Source organism: Gadus chalcogrammus, chromosome 5, assembly GCF_026213295.1.
Source record: "Gadus chalcogrammus isolate NIFS_2021 chromosome 5, NIFS_Gcha_1.0, whole genome shotgun sequence".
In the NCBI taxonomy this organism is placed as follows: Eukaryota; Metazoa; Chordata; class Actinopteri; order Gadiformes; family Gadidae; genus Gadus; species Gadus chalcogrammus.
The window spans coordinates 21514955-21532881 of NC_079416.1; the positions used below are offsets into that span (position 1 = coordinate 21514955).

General features: G+C 51.5%; 2 protein-coding genes across 7 annotated transcripts in view; both read left to right on the forward strand.

Moving 5' to 3' along the window:
* syne2a (spectrin repeat containing, nuclear envelope 2a) overlaps positions 1-8796 on the forward strand; it is a 34692-nt gene extending 25896 nt beyond the window's left edge. The window contains exons 12-22 of the mRNA XM_056589788.1: positions 335-472; positions 660-824; positions 1454-1566; positions 1885-2053; positions 2509-2605; positions 3592-3779; positions 4342-4506; positions 5444-5578; positions 6206-6304; positions 7057-7233; positions 8500-8796. Coding sequence (XP_056445763.1) covers positions 335-472; positions 660-824; positions 1454-1566; positions 1885-2053; positions 2509-2605; positions 3592-3779; positions 4342-4506; positions 5444-5578; positions 6206-6304; positions 7057-7233; positions 8500-8796 — 1743 coding nt within the window. The remainder of the gene's footprint in view (positions 1-334; positions 473-659; positions 825-1453; positions 1567-1884; positions 2054-2508; positions 2606-3591; positions 3780-4341; positions 4507-5443; positions 5579-6205; positions 6305-7056; positions 7234-8499) is intronic.
* A 146-nt stretch (positions 8797-8942) lies between these two features.
* The window catches only part of syne2b (spectrin repeat containing, nuclear envelope 2b), a 126571-nt gene continuing 117586 nt past the window's right edge, over positions 8943-17927 (forward strand). For 5 of the 6 annotated variants that reach the window (XM_056590199.1, XM_056590200.1, XM_056590201.1 and 2 more), the window contains exons 1-7: positions 8947-12844; positions 13261-13395; positions 14611-14816; positions 15572-15647; positions 15843-15943; positions 16097-16217; positions 17350-17655. In XM_056590199.1, the coding sequence (XP_056446174.1) occupies positions 8972-12844; positions 13261-13395; positions 14611-14816; positions 15572-15647; positions 15843-15943; positions 16097-16217; positions 17350-17655 (4818 nt within the window). In that variant the 5' untranslated portion in view covers positions 8947-8971. Of the gene's footprint in view, positions 12845-13260; positions 13396-14610; positions 14817-15571; positions 15648-15842; positions 15944-16096; positions 16218-17349; positions 17656-17927 lie in introns of all 6 variants that reach the window. The other variant, XM_056590204.1, reaches the window with a different exon arrangement.

Below are 17927 nucleotides of genomic sequence, written 5' to 3' on the forward strand. Positions count from 1 at the left end.
CCTCTCCTCCCCTCTCCTCTCTCCTCCCTCCTCTCTGTCTATTATGTATGAACTGCTACAATAACTATCAGGCAGTGTTATGTTTGATCCATATCTCTAGTACTGCCCTCTCTCTCTCTCCCCGTATGTATATCCCTGTCACTCCTTATCTGTGTGTGTTTGTTTGTGTGTGTGTGTGTGTGTGTGTGTGTGTGTGTGTGTGTGTGTGTGTGTGTGTGTGTGTGTGTGTGTGTGCATGTGCGTGTGTGTGTTTGTGTGTGTGTGTGTGTGTGTGTGCATGTGGGTGCATGTGTGTGTGTGTGTGTATGTGTGCGTGTGTGTGTGTGTGTCTCAGGTGTTCCAGACCTTCTTGGTCTCCTTCAACGAGCAGCGGCGGCCCGTCATGCCGTTGCTAACGGCGATGAAGCGCAGCGTGAAAGTCAGCGAGGAGCAGCGGGCGCTCAGAGAGGCCTGGGACGCCCTCGCAGAGAAGGTCTGTCTGTCTGTCTGTCTGTCTGTCTGTCTGTCTGTCTGTCTGTCTGTCTGTCTGTCTGTCTGTCTGTCTCTCTGTCTGCCTCTGTCTGTCTGTCTCTCTGTCTCTCTGTCTGTCTGTCTGTCTGTGTCTTTCTCTCCCTCCTCTCCCTATCTGACGTCCTCTGTCTGTCTGTCCGTCCGTCCAGCTGCGGGAGTACAAGGTCCAGCTGGACGTGGGCCTGCCGGCGCCGCTGGCCCCGGTGGGCGCCTGGCTGCTGCGGACGGAGGGCGCGCTGACGGACCTGGAGCCCGACCCGCTGGACCCGGGCCGCGCCGCACAGCAGGCCCGCCACAGCCAGGAGCTGCTCAATGTGAGAGGAGGGGGGAGGGGGGAGGGGGGGGAGGGGGAGGAGAGAAGGGGGAGGAGGAGGGGGAGGAGGAGGGGGAGGAGGAGAGGAGATGGGGGGGAGGAGGAGGGGAAGGAGGAGGGGGGGGAGAGGGGGAGGAGGATGAGGGGGAGGAGGAGGGGGAGGAGGAGGGGGAAGAGGAGGAGGGGGAGGAGATGGAGGGGGGAGAGGGGGGTGGAGGGGGAGGAGAGGGGAGAAGGGGGAGGGGGAGGAGGAGGGGGGGGAGAGGGGGAGGAGGGGGAGAGGGGGTTGGAGGGGGTGGAGGTGGAGGAGAGGGGGTGGAGAGGAGGGGGAGGAGTGGGAGGGGGAAAGGAGGAGGGAGAAGGTGGAGAAGAGGAGGGTGGAGGGGGAAGAGAGGGAGGAGAGGAGGAGTAGGAAGAGGAGGACGAGGAGGAAGCTATGAAGGGGATGATGTTAATGATGATGAGGAAGATGAGGAATACTATGTGGATGATAAGGAGGATGAGGAGGAGGATGATGACTAGGGTGTGGAGGATGAGGAGGAGGAAAATGAGGATGATGGATGTACTGTTGTGTGTGTTGATGTGTTCATTGATGTGTGGCTTCATGTGTGTATTGGTGTGTGTGTGCAGGCCTGTCTGGAGGAGATGCCCCAGCAGGTGCGGAACTTCCAGATGTTCCAGAATGTGGACGAGAGCGGGAACCTTCTGGTTCCGACGGACAAACTGGACGAGATGAAGAGAAGGTAGGAGGCGATGGAGTGACGCTTTTGGAACGATGGTTCCATAACTAGGGTTCTAACGAAGGTTCCATAACTAGGGTTCTAACGATGGTTCCATAACTAGGGTTCTGTAAACTTGGTTCTATAATACTATGGTTCGAACTGGCTCTAACTGGTTCCAGTCCAGTTTCACCAGTAAGAGAGTGAACGCTATGCACCATGGTTCTGTGTGGTTCTAACTGGTTTCAACTGGTTCTGGTACAGTTCCACCAGTCCGATGGTGACTGCTTAGTAACATGGTTCAGTGTGGTTCTAACTGGTTCTTACTGGTTTCCGGTCCAGGTTCACCAGTGTGAGAGTGACCGCTAAGTACCATGGCATCAAGCTGGAGTACCAGGAGCAGAGACACACCGTTCTGGAGCTGCTGGCTCGCATCAGACCCAAGCTGAGGTCCTGGAGAAGGCCATACGTTTCCCAGGAGTCCGTCCGCGTTCTGTTACAGGAATGGCATGTAGGTCAACCACTGGCGACACCCATCGAACATGCAAAGTTCTACCCCTCACACGCGTTAAACATCCAGACGTTGGCAGACCAGGTCCAAGCTGCATGTCCTGTCTGGATTTCTATTATTATTAATTATATTATTAGTATTAATTCAGTGCATCTTATTTTGTATATAGAATGGACTTTATATTGTCAGTGTATGACCAATATGGGGGACAGACTAATATCCAGGTAATGCATTTAGCATTAATCCTAGCCAGCTTGATGTGCTACACGATGCTAACAAGTGTTATTTACATGTTTACTTGGTCAATGCGTCTACACAATATAGACAAATTGACATCATCTCATTATATGCTCGTCGTGAATCAGTAGTACAACATACTCTGCTGTTTGTGGATTGTATCGTAGCCGCTAAAGGCAGATGCTAACACGAGTTGGTCTCCTGGTTCCTTCCCCCAGGAGTTGGTGAACGAACAGCATCTCCCCTCCCTGCTGGAGGCAGCGCTGCAGAAACTCAAGCATGTGTCTGGGAAGTACAGCAGCAAGTCTGCACTGGGTGAGTTAGCCTGGGGCAGGGGGTCTGGTCTGGGTGAGTTAGCCTGGGGCAGGGAGTCTGGTCTGGGTGAGTTAGCCTGGAGCAGGGAGTCTGGTCTGGGTGAGTTAGCCTGGAGCAGGGAGTCTGCACTGGGTGAGTTAGCCTGGGGCAGGGAGTCTGGTCTGGGTGAGTTAGCCTGGAGCAGGGAGTCTGCACTGGGTGAGTTAACCTGGGTGAGTTAGCAGGGAGTCTGGTCTGGGTGAGTTAGCAGGGAGTCTTTTGGGGGGGTCAGCAGGGAGTCTGGTCTGGGTGAGTTAGCAGAGAGTCAGTTCTGGGTGAGTTAGCCTGGGGCAGGGAGTCTGGACTGGGGGAGTAAGCCCGGAGCAGCAACCCTAACCCTAGACCAATAGATCATGATCTTATCTTCTGATCAATATAACACAACAGACCTATAGATCATGATCTTATCTTCTGATCAATAATAACACAACAGACCTATAGATCATGATCTTATCTTCTGATCAATAATAACACAACAGACCAATAGATCATGATCTTATCTTCTGATCAATAATAACACAACAGACCAATAGATCATGATCTTATCTTCTGATCAATAATAACACAACAGACCTATAGATCATGATCTTATCTTCTGATCAACACAACAGACCTATAGATCATGATCTTATCTTCTGATCAATAATAACACAACAGACCTATAGATCATGATCTTTTCTTCTGATCAATAATAACACAACAGACCAATCGATCATGATCTTATCTTCTGATCATTAATAACACAACAGACCAATAGATCATGATCTTATCTTCTGATCAACACAACAGACCTATAGATCATGATCTTATCTTCTGATCAACACAACAGACCTATAGATCATGATCTTATCTTCTGATCAATAATAACACAACAGACCTATAGATCATGATCTTTTCTTCTGATCAATAATATCGGTGATTGACTGGTCATCCTGTGTGTTCCCCAGCTGCCGACTACGGGCAGGTGAAGCAGCAGGTGGAGGAGGTGGAGGAGGAGTCCCAGGAACTCCAGGAGGGGGTGGCGGGGATGAAGAGCAGCCTGGCCAGGGTGCTCTCTGCCTGGGAGTCCTTCAGCGACACGCTGAGCTCCCTGATGGCCTGGCTGGAGCAGGGCAGCCTCGCACGCCCACCACAGGTAGGAGAGAGGGGGAGAGGGAGGGAGGGAGGGAGGGAGGGAGAGAGAGAGAGAGAGAGAGAGAGAGAGAGAGAGAGAGAGAGAGAGAGAGGGAGAGGTAGGTTATGGGTGTGTATTTGGTTGTTCAAATGTATAGACACAGACAGAGAGGGGGTGAGATGTAGAAAGAAGAATATAGGGTGCATGAGAGGGAGTGGGAGAGAGAGAGAGAGAGAGAGAGAGAGGGAGAGACAGAATCAGAGAGAGAGGGGGTAGAGAGATAGAGGAAGAGAGATAGAGAGAGGAAGGGGGTGAGGAATAGAGGGTGCATGAGAGAGAGAGAGAGAGAGAGAGAGAGAGAGAGAGAGAGAGAGAGAGAGTTATGGGTGTGCATTTGGTTGTTCAAATATATAAACACAGAAATGTGCCCACGCCCCATGCTTACAATACAAACAGTGTTACCAGCACAACAAGACGCAATGCGCGCACACACACGCACCCACACACACACACAGACTTGTGCACACACACAAACACACACACCCCCACCCACGTGAGCTCTATGTGTGTGTGTGCGCCCCAGGTGTCGTCTGAAGCGATGTCGGAGTGGAGCTCTCGGCAGACTCACCTGAACCAGGTAGGGGAGTTCCTGATGGAGGTCAGCGACCCCCAGACCACCCGGACCCTGGCCGACGACCTCCGCAGGATCAACCAGCGCTGGGCTCGCTTCCTGCAGGCCGCCCCCGCCGTGAGCCTGGGGGGTGTTTGTGTTTGGGGGTTGTGTGTCTGTCTGTGTGTTTGTGTCTGTTTGCCTGTGTGTGTGTGTGTGTGTGTGTGTGTGTGTGTGTGTGTGTGTGTGTGTGTGTGTGTGTGTGTGTGTGTGTGTGTGTGTGTGTGTGTGTGTGTGTGTGTGTGTATGTGTTTGTGTTTGTGTTTGAGGGTTGTGTGTCTGGGTCTCTGTCTTTCTGTGTGTGTGTGTGTGTGTGTGTGTGTGTGTGTGTGTGTGTGTGTGTGTGTGTGTGTGTGTGTGTGTGTGTGTGTGTGTGTGTGTGCGTGTGTGTGTGTGTGTGTGTGTGTGTGTGTGTGTGTGTGTGTGTATGTGTGTGTCCTCTCAGGTCAGGCTGAACAGTGTCCTTCCTTGTTATTGTAAGTGGGTGTGAGCCGATTAAGAAATCAAAGTGAGAGTGTATTGTTGGCTCCCTTCCACCCTGTTCCCATAACGACAGGTGTCAATGCCGCAGCTCCCACGCCATTGTGTTCCCCCATCTTTTATCCATTGAGTGACCCAGCTGGTTTACCAAATACCTTGTCTGGGAGGCTACCTTCTCATAACAAGTCAAACTAGCTCTTTCCTCATCAACTAGCTTAATCCAGGTTCAACCGAACAAGTTTCGTTTTCAGTGACAGAAAAGGTCTCGTGTGTATGAATGCATTGGCTTAGCTGTGTTTTTAGCCCTTCCGCTCTTTGTAGTTTGATGTTGGCCGCAGTTACCAAGACCGGAACGAAAAACAAAAAACACTTTATTAGCATAGTACCTCATGAAGCCAAGATAGCCCAGATGGTACATTCAGGAAGATGAATCAGGAGAAAACAACAGCACACGACTTCTGAAATATTCAGAATCACAGAGAAAAGCTAAACCCCCCCCGCAGGGTAGCTAACATCATGGCCCTGTGTTCCGCAGGTGGATGAGTCCGAAGCGGCCCTGCCCGCCACTCCCCCAGACCTGCAGGTTCTGATCCGGGACGCCATGCTGATCCTGAAGGAGCCGCTGGAGACCATGTCTGGGCCGCTCCAGACCTACCGCAAGAGGATCCAGGTGAGACCTAGCCGGCCCGGGAACGCTTCCCCCTCGCTCCTGCTTTTGAAGTCTGCTCTCCATGTCCTCAATGGTTTGAGGCCATCTTCAGGAGCCCGGATCAATCGTCACTTTTAACAGATTATATTTCTATATACGCTACCGTTCAAAAGTTTGGGGTCACTCAGACGATTTCATGTTTTCCATGAAAACTCACACTATTATTCAACAGTTTTCAGCTGTGCTAACATAATTGCGCAAGGGTTTTCTAATCATCTATTAGCCTTTTAACACGATTAGCTATCAATGTACCATTAGAACACAGGAGTGATGGTTGCTAGAAATGGGCCTCTGTACACCTAGAATAGCTAGAATAGCTATTCTAGCTTCCAGCTAGAATAGTCATTTACCACATTAACAATGTATAGACTGTATTTTTTGATTAATTTAATGTTATCTTCATTGAATTTTTTTTTGATTTTCTTTAAAAATAAGGACATTTCTAAGTGACCCCAAACTTCGATCATTACCATGCTGTTGTGTCCGTTGTTTAGTATGGCTTCCTGGCCAGGTTAGAGCGTTGTATCTAGAGTCTCTGACTCCTGCGGTGTCAGGAGGGAACTGAACCCGAGGCTTGTTGTGTTTCAGTTCATGTTGAAGAAGATGAGGGATGTGGATCTGGAAACTGAGGACTTTCCAGAACTCTCCGCTGATCAGCGACAGAAGCTGACCCAGGCCATACCTGAGGTAGGAAGTCAATCTAAACGAAATGACCATTTCCTTTACTTGAAACCATCGTGGTCCCATCTTTAAAACCTACACATCTGAAACAAGGTTATTTGGCTCTTTAGATTTAGTTTGAGTTTCATGATGCTGTGATAAACATAGTCTTCTAATGAGTTCATTCATCTTGAAGAACCCTTCTATGAGCAGCTAGTCCATTCTTCTAGTCTAGAGTCTAGCTTCAGACGCTGGTCACTGATACTAGTTCCTGATGCTAGTACCTGATGCTATTCCCTGGTGCTAGTCCCTGGTGCTAGTCCCTGATGCTAGTCCCTGATGCTAGTCCCTGATGCTAGTCCCTAATGCTAGTCTCTGATGCCGGCCCCTGATGCTAGTCTCTGATGCAAGTTCCTGATGCTAGTCCCTGATGCTAGTCCCTGATGCTGGTCCCTGATGCTATTCCCTAGTGCTAGTCCCTGGTGCTAGTCCCTGATGCTAGTTCCTAATGCTAGTCCCTGATGCTAGTCCCTGATGCTAGTTCCCGATGCTAGTCCCTGATGCTGGTCCCTGATGCTAGTTCCCGATGCTAGTCCCTGATGCTAGTCCCTGATGCTGGTCCCTGATGCTAGTCCCTGATGCTGGTCCCTGATGCTAGTTCTCAAGGCTAGTCCCTGATGCTGGTCCCTGATGCTAGTTCCTAATGCTAGTCCCTGATGCTAGTCCCTGATGCTAGTCCCTGATGCTAGTCCCTGACGCTGGGTCCTCCCTCTCCACAGGTGCTGCAGACGTTGTCGGAGGCTGAGCAGGTGTGTGTCGAGCTGCAGCAGAGTGTGTGCGGTCTGGACGGCCGACTGGCAGAGCTGCTCCACTGGGATGTGGAGGCCAGGGAGCTGTACCAAGTCCTGAAGGCCAGGGAGAGGAGACCCCAGAGGGCCCAGGACCCCCGGGCCAGGGTAGGCTCTTCTGCTGCTGCTGCTGCTGCTGCTGCTGATGATGATGATGATGATGATGATGATGATGATGATGATGATGATGATGATGACTTCCCAGCGTTCACCTCTACGCTGGAGTAGCAACACTAGTCAAATGTCGTTGTTGAGTTAGAACTCAGAGTGTCTGGGGGAGGCCCAGAACCCCCAGTTTGGATTGTAGAACGTGCCGTTAGATTTTTCCGGAAGTTCCGGATCTCCTTGGAGGGTTTGTGTTGCTCTTGGAGAGAAGATGAGGTGCTCTACAGGGGCGCTGGGAGGTTCAGAGACTCGGTGGATGTCCCCTTTCCCTAGGAAAACAACAGGCCTTCTTTAGACAGTGGTTAATTCAGGTCTGTTTAAATATTTGCACTGATGGCGTTCAAAATAGTCTCTCACTAAGAGTATTCAGATCTTTGTTTATTTCCATACACTGTTTCGCAACCATCCCCTTGTTTTAGGAAATTGTTTCTCAGGGTATAAGGAATGCCTGGAACACTGTGCCAAAATACACTTTGAAAACCTCAGGGTTTGCCGCCAAAACAAAAGACCTGTAAGCACATGCCAGGCTTTTCAAATGTCAGAACCTGAACAGCTAACGCCCACAGGTCCAAGTCTGCGCCCTGCTTTGTTCTGCCCCTAGGCCTCCAAAAACACAACACCACACAACGCCACGTTGCATTACGGCCCACATCAGTCAACAGATGTGTTCTGTAGACTAGCTGTTCCCTGGCTGTTCTCTGTCTGTGGGTGTGACTTACGTCGCACCCACAGGCAGGGTCACACTACAGGCCTCTCCCCAGACTCTGTGGAGGCCTCACCCCACATTTCCCCTCTCAACTTTAAAAATGGGCATTGTTAATGTTGGCTTGAAAAGGAACATTCATGAGTGGGTGCAACTTTTAGACATGTAACCTGAGGTTGACAGCATTCACCACACGCATACCATTTAAACACACCTGATAACCAATTAACCTACCCTTCTGGTTGGCCCAGTCATACATTAACCTCAGTTTTGTGTACAAAAGATGGCTTATGGATCACGTTCTGAAATGAGGCATTTCCAAGTACTAGTAGAAGTTGTTTTAGGACAGGGCCGATTGATGGGGTAAATATTAATGCATAATTTGGGATAGTGAAGGTCGCTATCCCAGAATATCCCTACAGGGTTTCTCGGGGATCTCTTCAGAAGGCAGGCATGGTAAAAGCAACATTTCCCTCCCATGCTCAACCCCGGTCTCATCCCGACAGGTGTTCATCTCGCGGGGCCTGCAGCTGGAGGGCCAGGTGGTGACAGAGGAGCAGGACCTGCAGGTGATGGTCATGATGAGCCAGAAGAACTCGCCCGTCCAGTACGTCCACGCGTCGGCCATGCAGCACCGCGTTCGGGCAGCCGTCGCCCAGTCCCAGGCGAGTACAACATCAAAGTTCCTCCTGAGGCTTATTAGTCAACGGAGACCCTGGGAGAGCCATGACTCTTCAGGAATGTTCGGTTATATGATCCCCGAGGCATCTACCTTGAACTCATCATTAACCATGGCTTTTTGACTCGCGAGAAATACTATCCGTCTTATTAGAAACTAGTTTGCTCCAACTTTTTATTGCGTCCTTTTGTTCTTCTCAGCCTCACAGAATAATCTGCTAAAATACGTGATTATTCAACCTTAAACCTGTTGCACCTCGTCCTAAACCCATACCTCTTGCCCTGTAGGAAGTGGTGGGGATGCTGAGTAGCCTGGGAGCCAGGAGAGACCGCAGCCAAAGCCCTACAGAGGACCGGACTCCCCAACCGAAGACCTTCGTGGCGCACGAGGGCGAGCCGGTGGAGAAGAGAGCCAGGGTGCTCTCCGTTGCTCCCCCTTTGACCCAGCAGAAGGCTCCTGAACCCCGGGCCGAGCCCAGAGGACTACAGCAGCAGCAGGTCCCAACAATAGTGGTCCAGGAATACAGAGAGAAGGCGAAGCTGAGCTCCCCACCGCTGCCATACTCCTACGCCCAGGCCGTGACTCAGAGCAGACCTGATTCGGCACTATCTCAGGAGTCCTACCGGGATTCTATGCAGGAGCTTGAAGAGAGACGGATTGAGGCTCAGGAACAAGCATGGGCTCAACAGAAACACGAACAAGAGCAACAGTTCAGATGGCAAGAGCAACAACAGCTGGAACAGCAGCTCAAGCAACAACAACAACAGCAACTACATCAACAACAACAGCAACAGCAATTAAAGCAACAACAACAACAGCAACTACAGCAACAACAACAGCAACTACAGCAACAACAGCAGCTAGAGCAACAACAACAACAACAACAACAGCAACTACAGCAGCAACAACAGCAGCAACACCAACAACAACAGCAACACCAACAACAACAGCAACAGCGACAGCAACAACAACAGCATCATCAACAACCACAGCAACAGCAAAAACAACAGCACAGACAACCCCAAAGACAACAAAAGTTTCCACAACAGATGGAGCAGCAGGATGTCCCCCAGCAGAAACCGCCAGTTCACCCAGAGGCGCCGGTCCAGAAGCACATGGGGGCTCGGGCCAAGGAGCTCCCAGAGGCCACGCCCCAGCCGCCTAGGCAGCCAGAAGAGCAGAAGAAGCCTCTCAGCCAGAAGGAGCTCCAAAGCAGAAAGGCTCAGGGTAGGAAGAACCGCCCGTGGCTCCAGAAGAAGCCTTTAGATGAACAGGATGCAGCAGTAGTGTCAGACCAGGCCCGGACGGCCCAGGAAATCCCGTCCACCGATCTTCCAATTAAATCCCCCTCTTCCCCTCCGACTGAGGCACCTCCTTCTGCCCAGGCTCCGGCTCAGGTCCATGTGCCCGCTCCAGCCCTGGTTTTCCCTTCGACCCAGGCGTCTTCTTCACCACAACCGGCTACCTCGGCCCAGGTTCAAACGCATCCGGAGAAAGACTCCGGGTCCCTGGCTCCGGTTCCGGTGGATTCACAGCTCAAAAGAGCACAAACGGCCCAGCTGGAGCCACAAGCCAAAACCATGAAGCAAACAAAACCAGAACAGACAAAACAGCAGCAAAGGCAGCCACAACAGAAGCAGCCTGCACAACAACCCCAACCACAAAAACAACCACAGCAGGCTAAGAAAGATGCTCAACCACAGCCAGCTGCCACAGCTAAAGTACAGACTACGGTGCAAGGCCCAAGACCACAGTCCGAGACCCAGCATCCAAGGGGTGAACAGGCCCAACCACAAGCTGATATTCATTCTCAATCTCAGCCAAGTGCCCCCGCCCAAGTGAAAACATCAAGCCCAGCCCCGCCCCAGGTGCAACCTCAACAACTTCAACTGCAAGGTCAAACACAGCCACCTCGGAGCCCCATACAGTCTCTCTTGCCTACCCAAATGGAGATTCAGGCCCAGAGTCAACTACAGTCTCATACATGGTCCCAAGGAAGACCTCAGACTTCACTGCCTCTCCCAGGACAGCCTCAAGCTCCAAGCCAAGCCCATGCTATGGTCCAGGGCCAGACGTTGGCTCAAATCAGGCCAACTTCCCCCATGCAGGGTCAACTTCCAGGCTATATTCAGCCTCCAATACCATCTCACATCCAGATGCGCAGTCAGCATCAGTCATGGGCTCCAGTCAGGCCTCCCTCCCCTCTGCCTCCCAAGGCGCCCATGCAGGCCGAGACACCAGCCCATGGCCAACACGTTCAGCAGGCTCCATCTCACCCTCAACCTGTCATGCAACCTCCTTCTCATATCCCTCCCACTGCTCAGACACTATCCCACGTCCAAACGGTGACTCAACAGAAAACTGATGCACCTAGAATGCATCCTCAGGCGCCTCAACAGCAGGTTCACATTGGCCCGAGCCCACAGGCTTGGGCTCCAATCAGAGTACCATCTCCAATGCAGACACATTCTCCAGTGCCGCATCCTCCATTTTCTCAATCTCCAGTGCTGCCTCAGATTTACCCGGCTGGATATCCCCAAAGTCAATCTCCACAACAGCAGTGGGTCCCAAGACAGGAGCAACAGATTCAGGGTTATTCACAGCAGGGGCAGCCTCTTCCCCAAGCCTTCCAGGAGAACACGGTTCAGCCCATTCTACCTCCTCAGGTGTATCCTACAGCCCCGCCACAGCAATGGGCCCCGTTCCAGCCTCAACAAGGGCCCCATCAGGGACACCCTGGCTACCCTCCCTATCCAGCACAGCATCCTCAACAACAGTCTCAGCCACAACCACAAACACAGCCATGGGCCCACTCCCAGGGACAGACGATTCCCCAGAGGCCGATGCAACAGCCACTGACGAGAGCGTACAATCTGAGTCAAACGCAGACACAAGTTCAGCACATTCAGCAAGAACCTTGGATTCAACTTCAGCCACCAGCCCAACCCCACTCACAGTTCCAGCCTCAATCCCCCCTTCAACCTTGGTATCCACCAGGACAACCTGAACGCCAAGCGCAGTCTCACCCTCAGACTGAGCCCCCGAGCCATCAGTCTCACCGGGAGCCACATCAGGCTTCCCACATCCACCGGCCTCAGCCTCTGCAGCAGGCCCCCGTTCAGCCTCAGAAACAGTTACAGACCCCCCCACAGCCACCTCAGCTGCAACACCCGCTGCCCCAACTGCAGGCCCAGGTGATCCCCCAACCCACAACCCAGACTCGGACGACCATTCAAACCAAAGTTATGACACAGTCAACTGTACAGGCCACACCTGTACCCCAGCCAACTGGTCAACCCAAAGCCCAGACACAGTCCACACCACAACCTAGTCCTAGCCAGGCCCAGACAATTCCTCAAACTCTGAGCCAGAAACAGCAAACACCCAATGTCCAGAAACAGAGAGAGCCCCAAACCACAGCCCTGCCAACTGTACAGTCTACATATGTGGCCCAGCACACTGGACAACCCTGGCCACAGGTCCAAGTCCAGGTACCGACAGTGCCACAGACAAAATCCCAGACCCTGCCAACTGGAGATGCTGAAGGTCCGATGCAGATGGGTCCAAAAACCACAGCCCTGCCAACTGCACAGTCTACATCTGTTACTCAACAGATTGGACAACCCAAAGTCCAGATCCAGACGGTGCCGCAAACCTCATCCCAGACCCTGCCAGCTGTCCAGCATGTAACAGAGGCCCAGCCAACTGTGCAGCCTACCACACCATCCCAGCTCCTTGGCCAACCAAAAGCCCCCACACAGGTTGCAGTACAGACCATACCCCTGCCGACTGCACATACTATGGTTCAGTCACAGCCAGCTGTAGTCCCCACCGCACTGGCCCAGCCCAGCAGTCCCCCCAGGACCCAGGCCCACCACACTGTAGCGTCCACAGCCATGGCGGAGCCACCACCGCGACCTAAAGTCCTCCATCCCACGCCCCAGATCCTCGCCCTGCCCCAGACTCTGGGGGACTCTCCAGAACTCCGCATCAAACCTCAGGCACTGGTCCAGGCGACGCCCCAGGCTTACACCGAGGCCTACGCCAAGGCCCAGGCCCTCGCCAGGAACGGCTTTGAGGACGCCAAGCACTGCCTGCAGCAGCACATCCTGGAGGCCATCAACGTCTTCACGGACAAACGTCTGTCCAGGGAACCAGCATCGTCCAAAGAGGTAAAGACATGGTCAATCAGCATTTCTACAACATTCTATCGCTAATTGTGACGCGACACCTGCATTTTAAACTAATTTGGAAGATTTTCTAGTGGTTGGGGTGTTTGACTCCCAGCCGGAAGTTTCTTGGTTCAAACCCTCATGATCACATGTTCATGACCATACCTGCTTATTAATATCATGAACCGAAAAAATATACAATTGTTGTAAGTGTTGTAATTCACTTTGGATGCAAAAAACGAAATAGTCCAAAGTATAATTAATAATAGTCATAACAATCACAGTTCTGAGTTGTGATGACGTCGTCACAAAGATCTACTTCCTATTGCAGTCGTAATGTTACATTAGGAGCGTTTTATCAATGGGACGTTTTCACTGCTAGCAGCTCAGTAAAACGATCCCGTGGTTTCTACCAGGAGTCTCTGAGGACCCTGGACCCCGACCTGCTGGAGGGGTTCCTCAGGGCTGCCGAGAGCATGGAGGCCTTCTGCACCCCCTCCCAGCTCCAGGACATGGAGCTGTTCACCCAGTCGGTCCAGATGCAGTGGGAGGTAGGACTGCCCGCTCACTGGGAGTTCACGTTGGGTCTTCAAGCATGAGGCAGAGTGACTGCAGTGGGTAGATCCTCTCCACTGGGAGAGTTGGAGTTTACATCGGAAAAGAACAGTCGTTGTTGGTAAAATTTCTGTCGGCTGTAAAAGCCATGGCATGCTAGCAAAACAAGCTAATTTATTTTACAAGCTAGATTCATTCATCTGATTAGTCGTCCAATGTACTCATGTTGTGGCATTGAGACAAATGCTTGTGTGCGCGTGCGTGTTTGTGCATGTTTGAGTGTGTGTTTGCGTGCGTGTGTTTGTACAGAAACAGTGATTCCTTTATGTGTTTTAACGTGTCCCACTGTTGTGACTCATCCAGGCGGTGAGATATCACGTTTTAAGCAGCAAGTACAGTGTGAAGTAACAAAGGAAGCCTTTAACACAGCTGCTCTACAGTGTGACACGCTGTTAGGCTCAAGATTAGCAGCAGACTCACAGGTAGACAAAAGACTCGCAGGAAACTCCCTCGCTGGGGCGCTTTGGTGGATCTGTCAAATCCTGGGGCGTCTCTGTTTATCTCTTCTCTTTCCTTCCTCCTTCTGCTTACCTGGAGCAGGGGACGGAGCGACTGGGTAAATGCGGTCTCGTACTCTGGGGTCTTTATTTCAGCTCTGTAAGTGGTGCTGGTTGTGGTTGATTCGCAGCGTTGTCTTGGATATAAGAGACACCACAAAGGAAACAGTGCTGTCTTGTGACTAGGGACTTAGTCTTAGGAATAGTCTTTAACTCATCCAAGAGGGGAATTTCAACAGCAGTGCACATTTTAGGACTTATAGGAACTAAATGTAATCAACATACAAGAAGAGGTAATAAAAAATAGGATTAAAAAAATCAAAGTAGTATAAAACATTAAGTAAACTAAACATAAATAACACTTTACACATTCCCAATGTTAAACGTTGAATACCTACATAGTATATAATATCATGGTATGAATTATCGGATACATTATTATTATCAGAATTTCCCGTCTAGAATGAATAACATAGAAATCGTATCTATAGATATCTGTATAAAGAGACATATAGATACATAGATGTAGATATTAAAAGACCGTACAACTGGGAGGGCAACGCCCCCGCTCCCAGTTGTCCCAGTTATGTCCCAACCTGGGACCGCCCCGGCTGACGTTCCCCCCCGCCCCCCCCACCTCCATGTCCCCTACAGGAGTGCTTCTCGGCGCAGGGCAGCGCGGCCCAGGCGGGGGGGCACCTGGAGGCCCTCAGGGAGCTCTGTGGGACCCTGAGCCCGGAGGACTCCCACCGCCTCGCCCAGGCCCAGCTGAGGGAGTGTGAGACGAGGCTGGCTGCCATCCAGAGGCAGTTCAGCGGGGAGGCGGACCCCCCGGCGCCGACGCAGACCCCCGAGACCGGGTGAGACCCGGGGGTGTTGTGGGATAACGTCCCGCACTTATTGGGTGTTGTGCGTCCTGGTGCTTAATGTACGCAATGTTGTATGTCCTGGCACTTAATGTAAGCGCTCATTGCTTGTTGTAGGTCCTTGTACTTAATGTACGCACTTATTGTGTGTTGTGTGTGTCCTGGCATTTAATGTACACACTTATTGTGTGTTGTGCGTCCTGGCACTTAATGTACGCACTTATTGTGTGTTGTGTACTGGCACTTAATGTACACACTTATTGTGTGTTGTATTTCCTGGCACTTAATGTACACACTTATTGTGTGTTGTGCGTCCTGGCACTTAATGTACGCACTTATTATATGTTGTACGTCCTGGCACTTAGGAATAGTACTTAGCACCGTATAGCGTCTTATCCTAGCTATCTTTGTTGTAGAAGGGGAATGGGTTAACCTGGTGATTGTTATTGCTTGGCACTTGGTTCTATGAACCTCCTTACTGTACCGACAGAGATTTATTGTTGTTTCTCTTTCTTCTGACAAATGTCCTTTGGAGGTCACTTTGGATAAAAGCTTCTGCTAAATGCCCTCAATGTAATGTAATGAAATGTACACTCAGAATAAGCAAGAATAAACGCGAATCAATTAGAACCAAGAATTTACACACACTTATACTAATCAATAAGTTAATCAAATAAAGAAACTGCAATTACACATTTTATTTGAGCACTTCCACTAATGATTATGGTCATTCCCTGATTATTTCCCAGAATTCCCACCAAACCCAGTCAGGACGCAGTCCCACAGCGGGAGACCAGTAGCGCCCGATCAGCGGGCCCAGCTGAGGTACCGGCCGCCACCGAACACACTACACACCCAGACATGAACCACTCCTACTGGGGCACCACCACTCAGCTGTGTGTGTGTGCGTGTGCGTGTGTGTGTGTGTGTGTGTGTGTGTGTGTGTGTGTGTGTGTGTGTGTGTGTGTGTGTGTGTGTGTGTGTGTGTGTGTGTGTGTGTGTGTGTGTGTGTGAGGGTAGGCGTCCAACGTGATGGTGAAGATGAGTAGTGAGGAGAGGAGTGAGATGGAGAGGCAGCCCTCGGTAGAGGAAGACCTGGTGCAGAGGGAGCTTTCAGAAAGGTAAGCGGTTTGTACACGAGCGTCACACTTCACCGTTCACTGCGATCACACGCACACATCTCATCGAAGGGGCACCGGAGCATCGGGCATTGGCAGCAAAAAGACAACCCATCATTCTCTCGTTTGCTAACCTCTGTGTATTCTTCCACTCAGATACGAGAACTCAAAGAAGTCTTTGCTCGCTCAGATGGCCAAAAACGAACAGATCCTCCAGGAGCTGTCCGGGGATTCTGTCTCCCTGAAAGGCCTGCACACTCGTCTCCAGGAAATACAGGTGTGACGTCACACGGCCACGCATGACATCACAAGCGAGAGTGTCCAACCAGACCGTTCAGTATGGAAAATGCAGTATGCTAAAAATACCAGGATGTTGTACTACGTCTGGTCGCATGTAGCAGTATGCAAGCCAGCATGCTTTCTTTGACTCTTCTGCCCCACACTCCTCGTGATGCGTGGGTGGCCCTACCATTGTCCTGATCAGTGACATCCCCTGTAGCGCGTCCCAATTGTATGCATACTGCATACTTTGTAAGGGTAGCTGCAGTACGTACTTCAAAGGTTTTGTATTTGGAACGCAGCCGCTGTCCGTGGCTGAAGGGGCCGTACACTTCTGATCTAGCTAGCATGCATCTGGGGAGACACGCAAGCTATTTCCAGATTCTCACATGTGGTGATGTGTTGTGAAATGGCTTGCAGTGACCGAACCCCCACTTACACGCCGGGCAATATTCCGGGTCCTGTAACCATGTCCAAAGCTACACGCCACCTAGGTGGCTTACACTGGTCCAGACACAGGGTGCATGGCGGCGATGTTGGGAGACCGGTTTATTGTTATGTTTGCAGATGATGATACATGGCCTCCATGAAAGAGATCTCTCCCTGATTGTTCGGGTGATGGCTGGTTTATCCTGTGCACACTGATTGCTCAATGCACAGGAGTGCAGCCTCGCCCAGCCCCAGAGTCAGTGTCCGACTCGCTCAGGTGAGGCTGCTTGAACCAGCCATCGCCCACGCACACACGCCATCGCCCACGCACACACGCCATCACCCACGCACACACGCCATCGCCCACGCACACACGCCATCGCCCACGCACACTCCCACGGGATGCTGTGAAGTCAACAAAACTATGCAACACGATTGGCTGAGTGCAGCACCTCTGACGGACTGATGTGGTTACCCGGTCACCCGCTGATGAGCGTTGATGCGACACACTTGTCCTGCGCTTAGTGATTGCGACCTGAAGGGGGCGCTCACAGCCCAGAATGAACTCCACCTGAGAGCACGTTTTGAAGGCGGAGTCTGGGGCTCGGGCTTCCCTTAAAAACAAAAAAAGTGTCAAACGCTTTTAAAAGTCAGATACCGTTTCTCAGTGGTTGAAATCGCCCTCCTTTCCTCCGCACCAGTTACTGAGGCAAGAGACGGAGGCGCTGTGGTCGGAGTTCTCCACCCAGTGCCCCCAGCAGGGCACCGCCAGGCCCGGGGCGGAGCAGGAGAGGGCGGAGCAGGAGAGGGCGGAGCTCCGCGAGCGCTGGCGCGCCCAGCTGGTGGAGCTCCAGCGGCGGGGGGGCGCGCTGGGCGGCGCGCTGCGGCAGATCGACTCCACCCAGAACCACATGGTGGACTTCATCGACCGGCTGGACCGCTACCTCCGTCAGCCCAAGGACGTCTCCGCCTTCACCCTGGCCAGCAGCACCGTCGGCGACATCAAGGTGGGGCGGCCACGCCCACGTCACCAAGAGACACGCCCACATGGAAGAGATGCATCCATTTATACAAATGTTATACATACGTTCATACAAACGTTACTGTGTTAGAGTAACATACGTTCATACAAACGTTACTATCATTGTAACAACGTTACTGTACGTTAATATATAGATACTTACAATCATACAAACGTTACGATGTTAGAGTTACATACATTCATACAGACGTTACTATGTTAGAGTAACGTGTGTTCATACAAACTTTACTATCAACG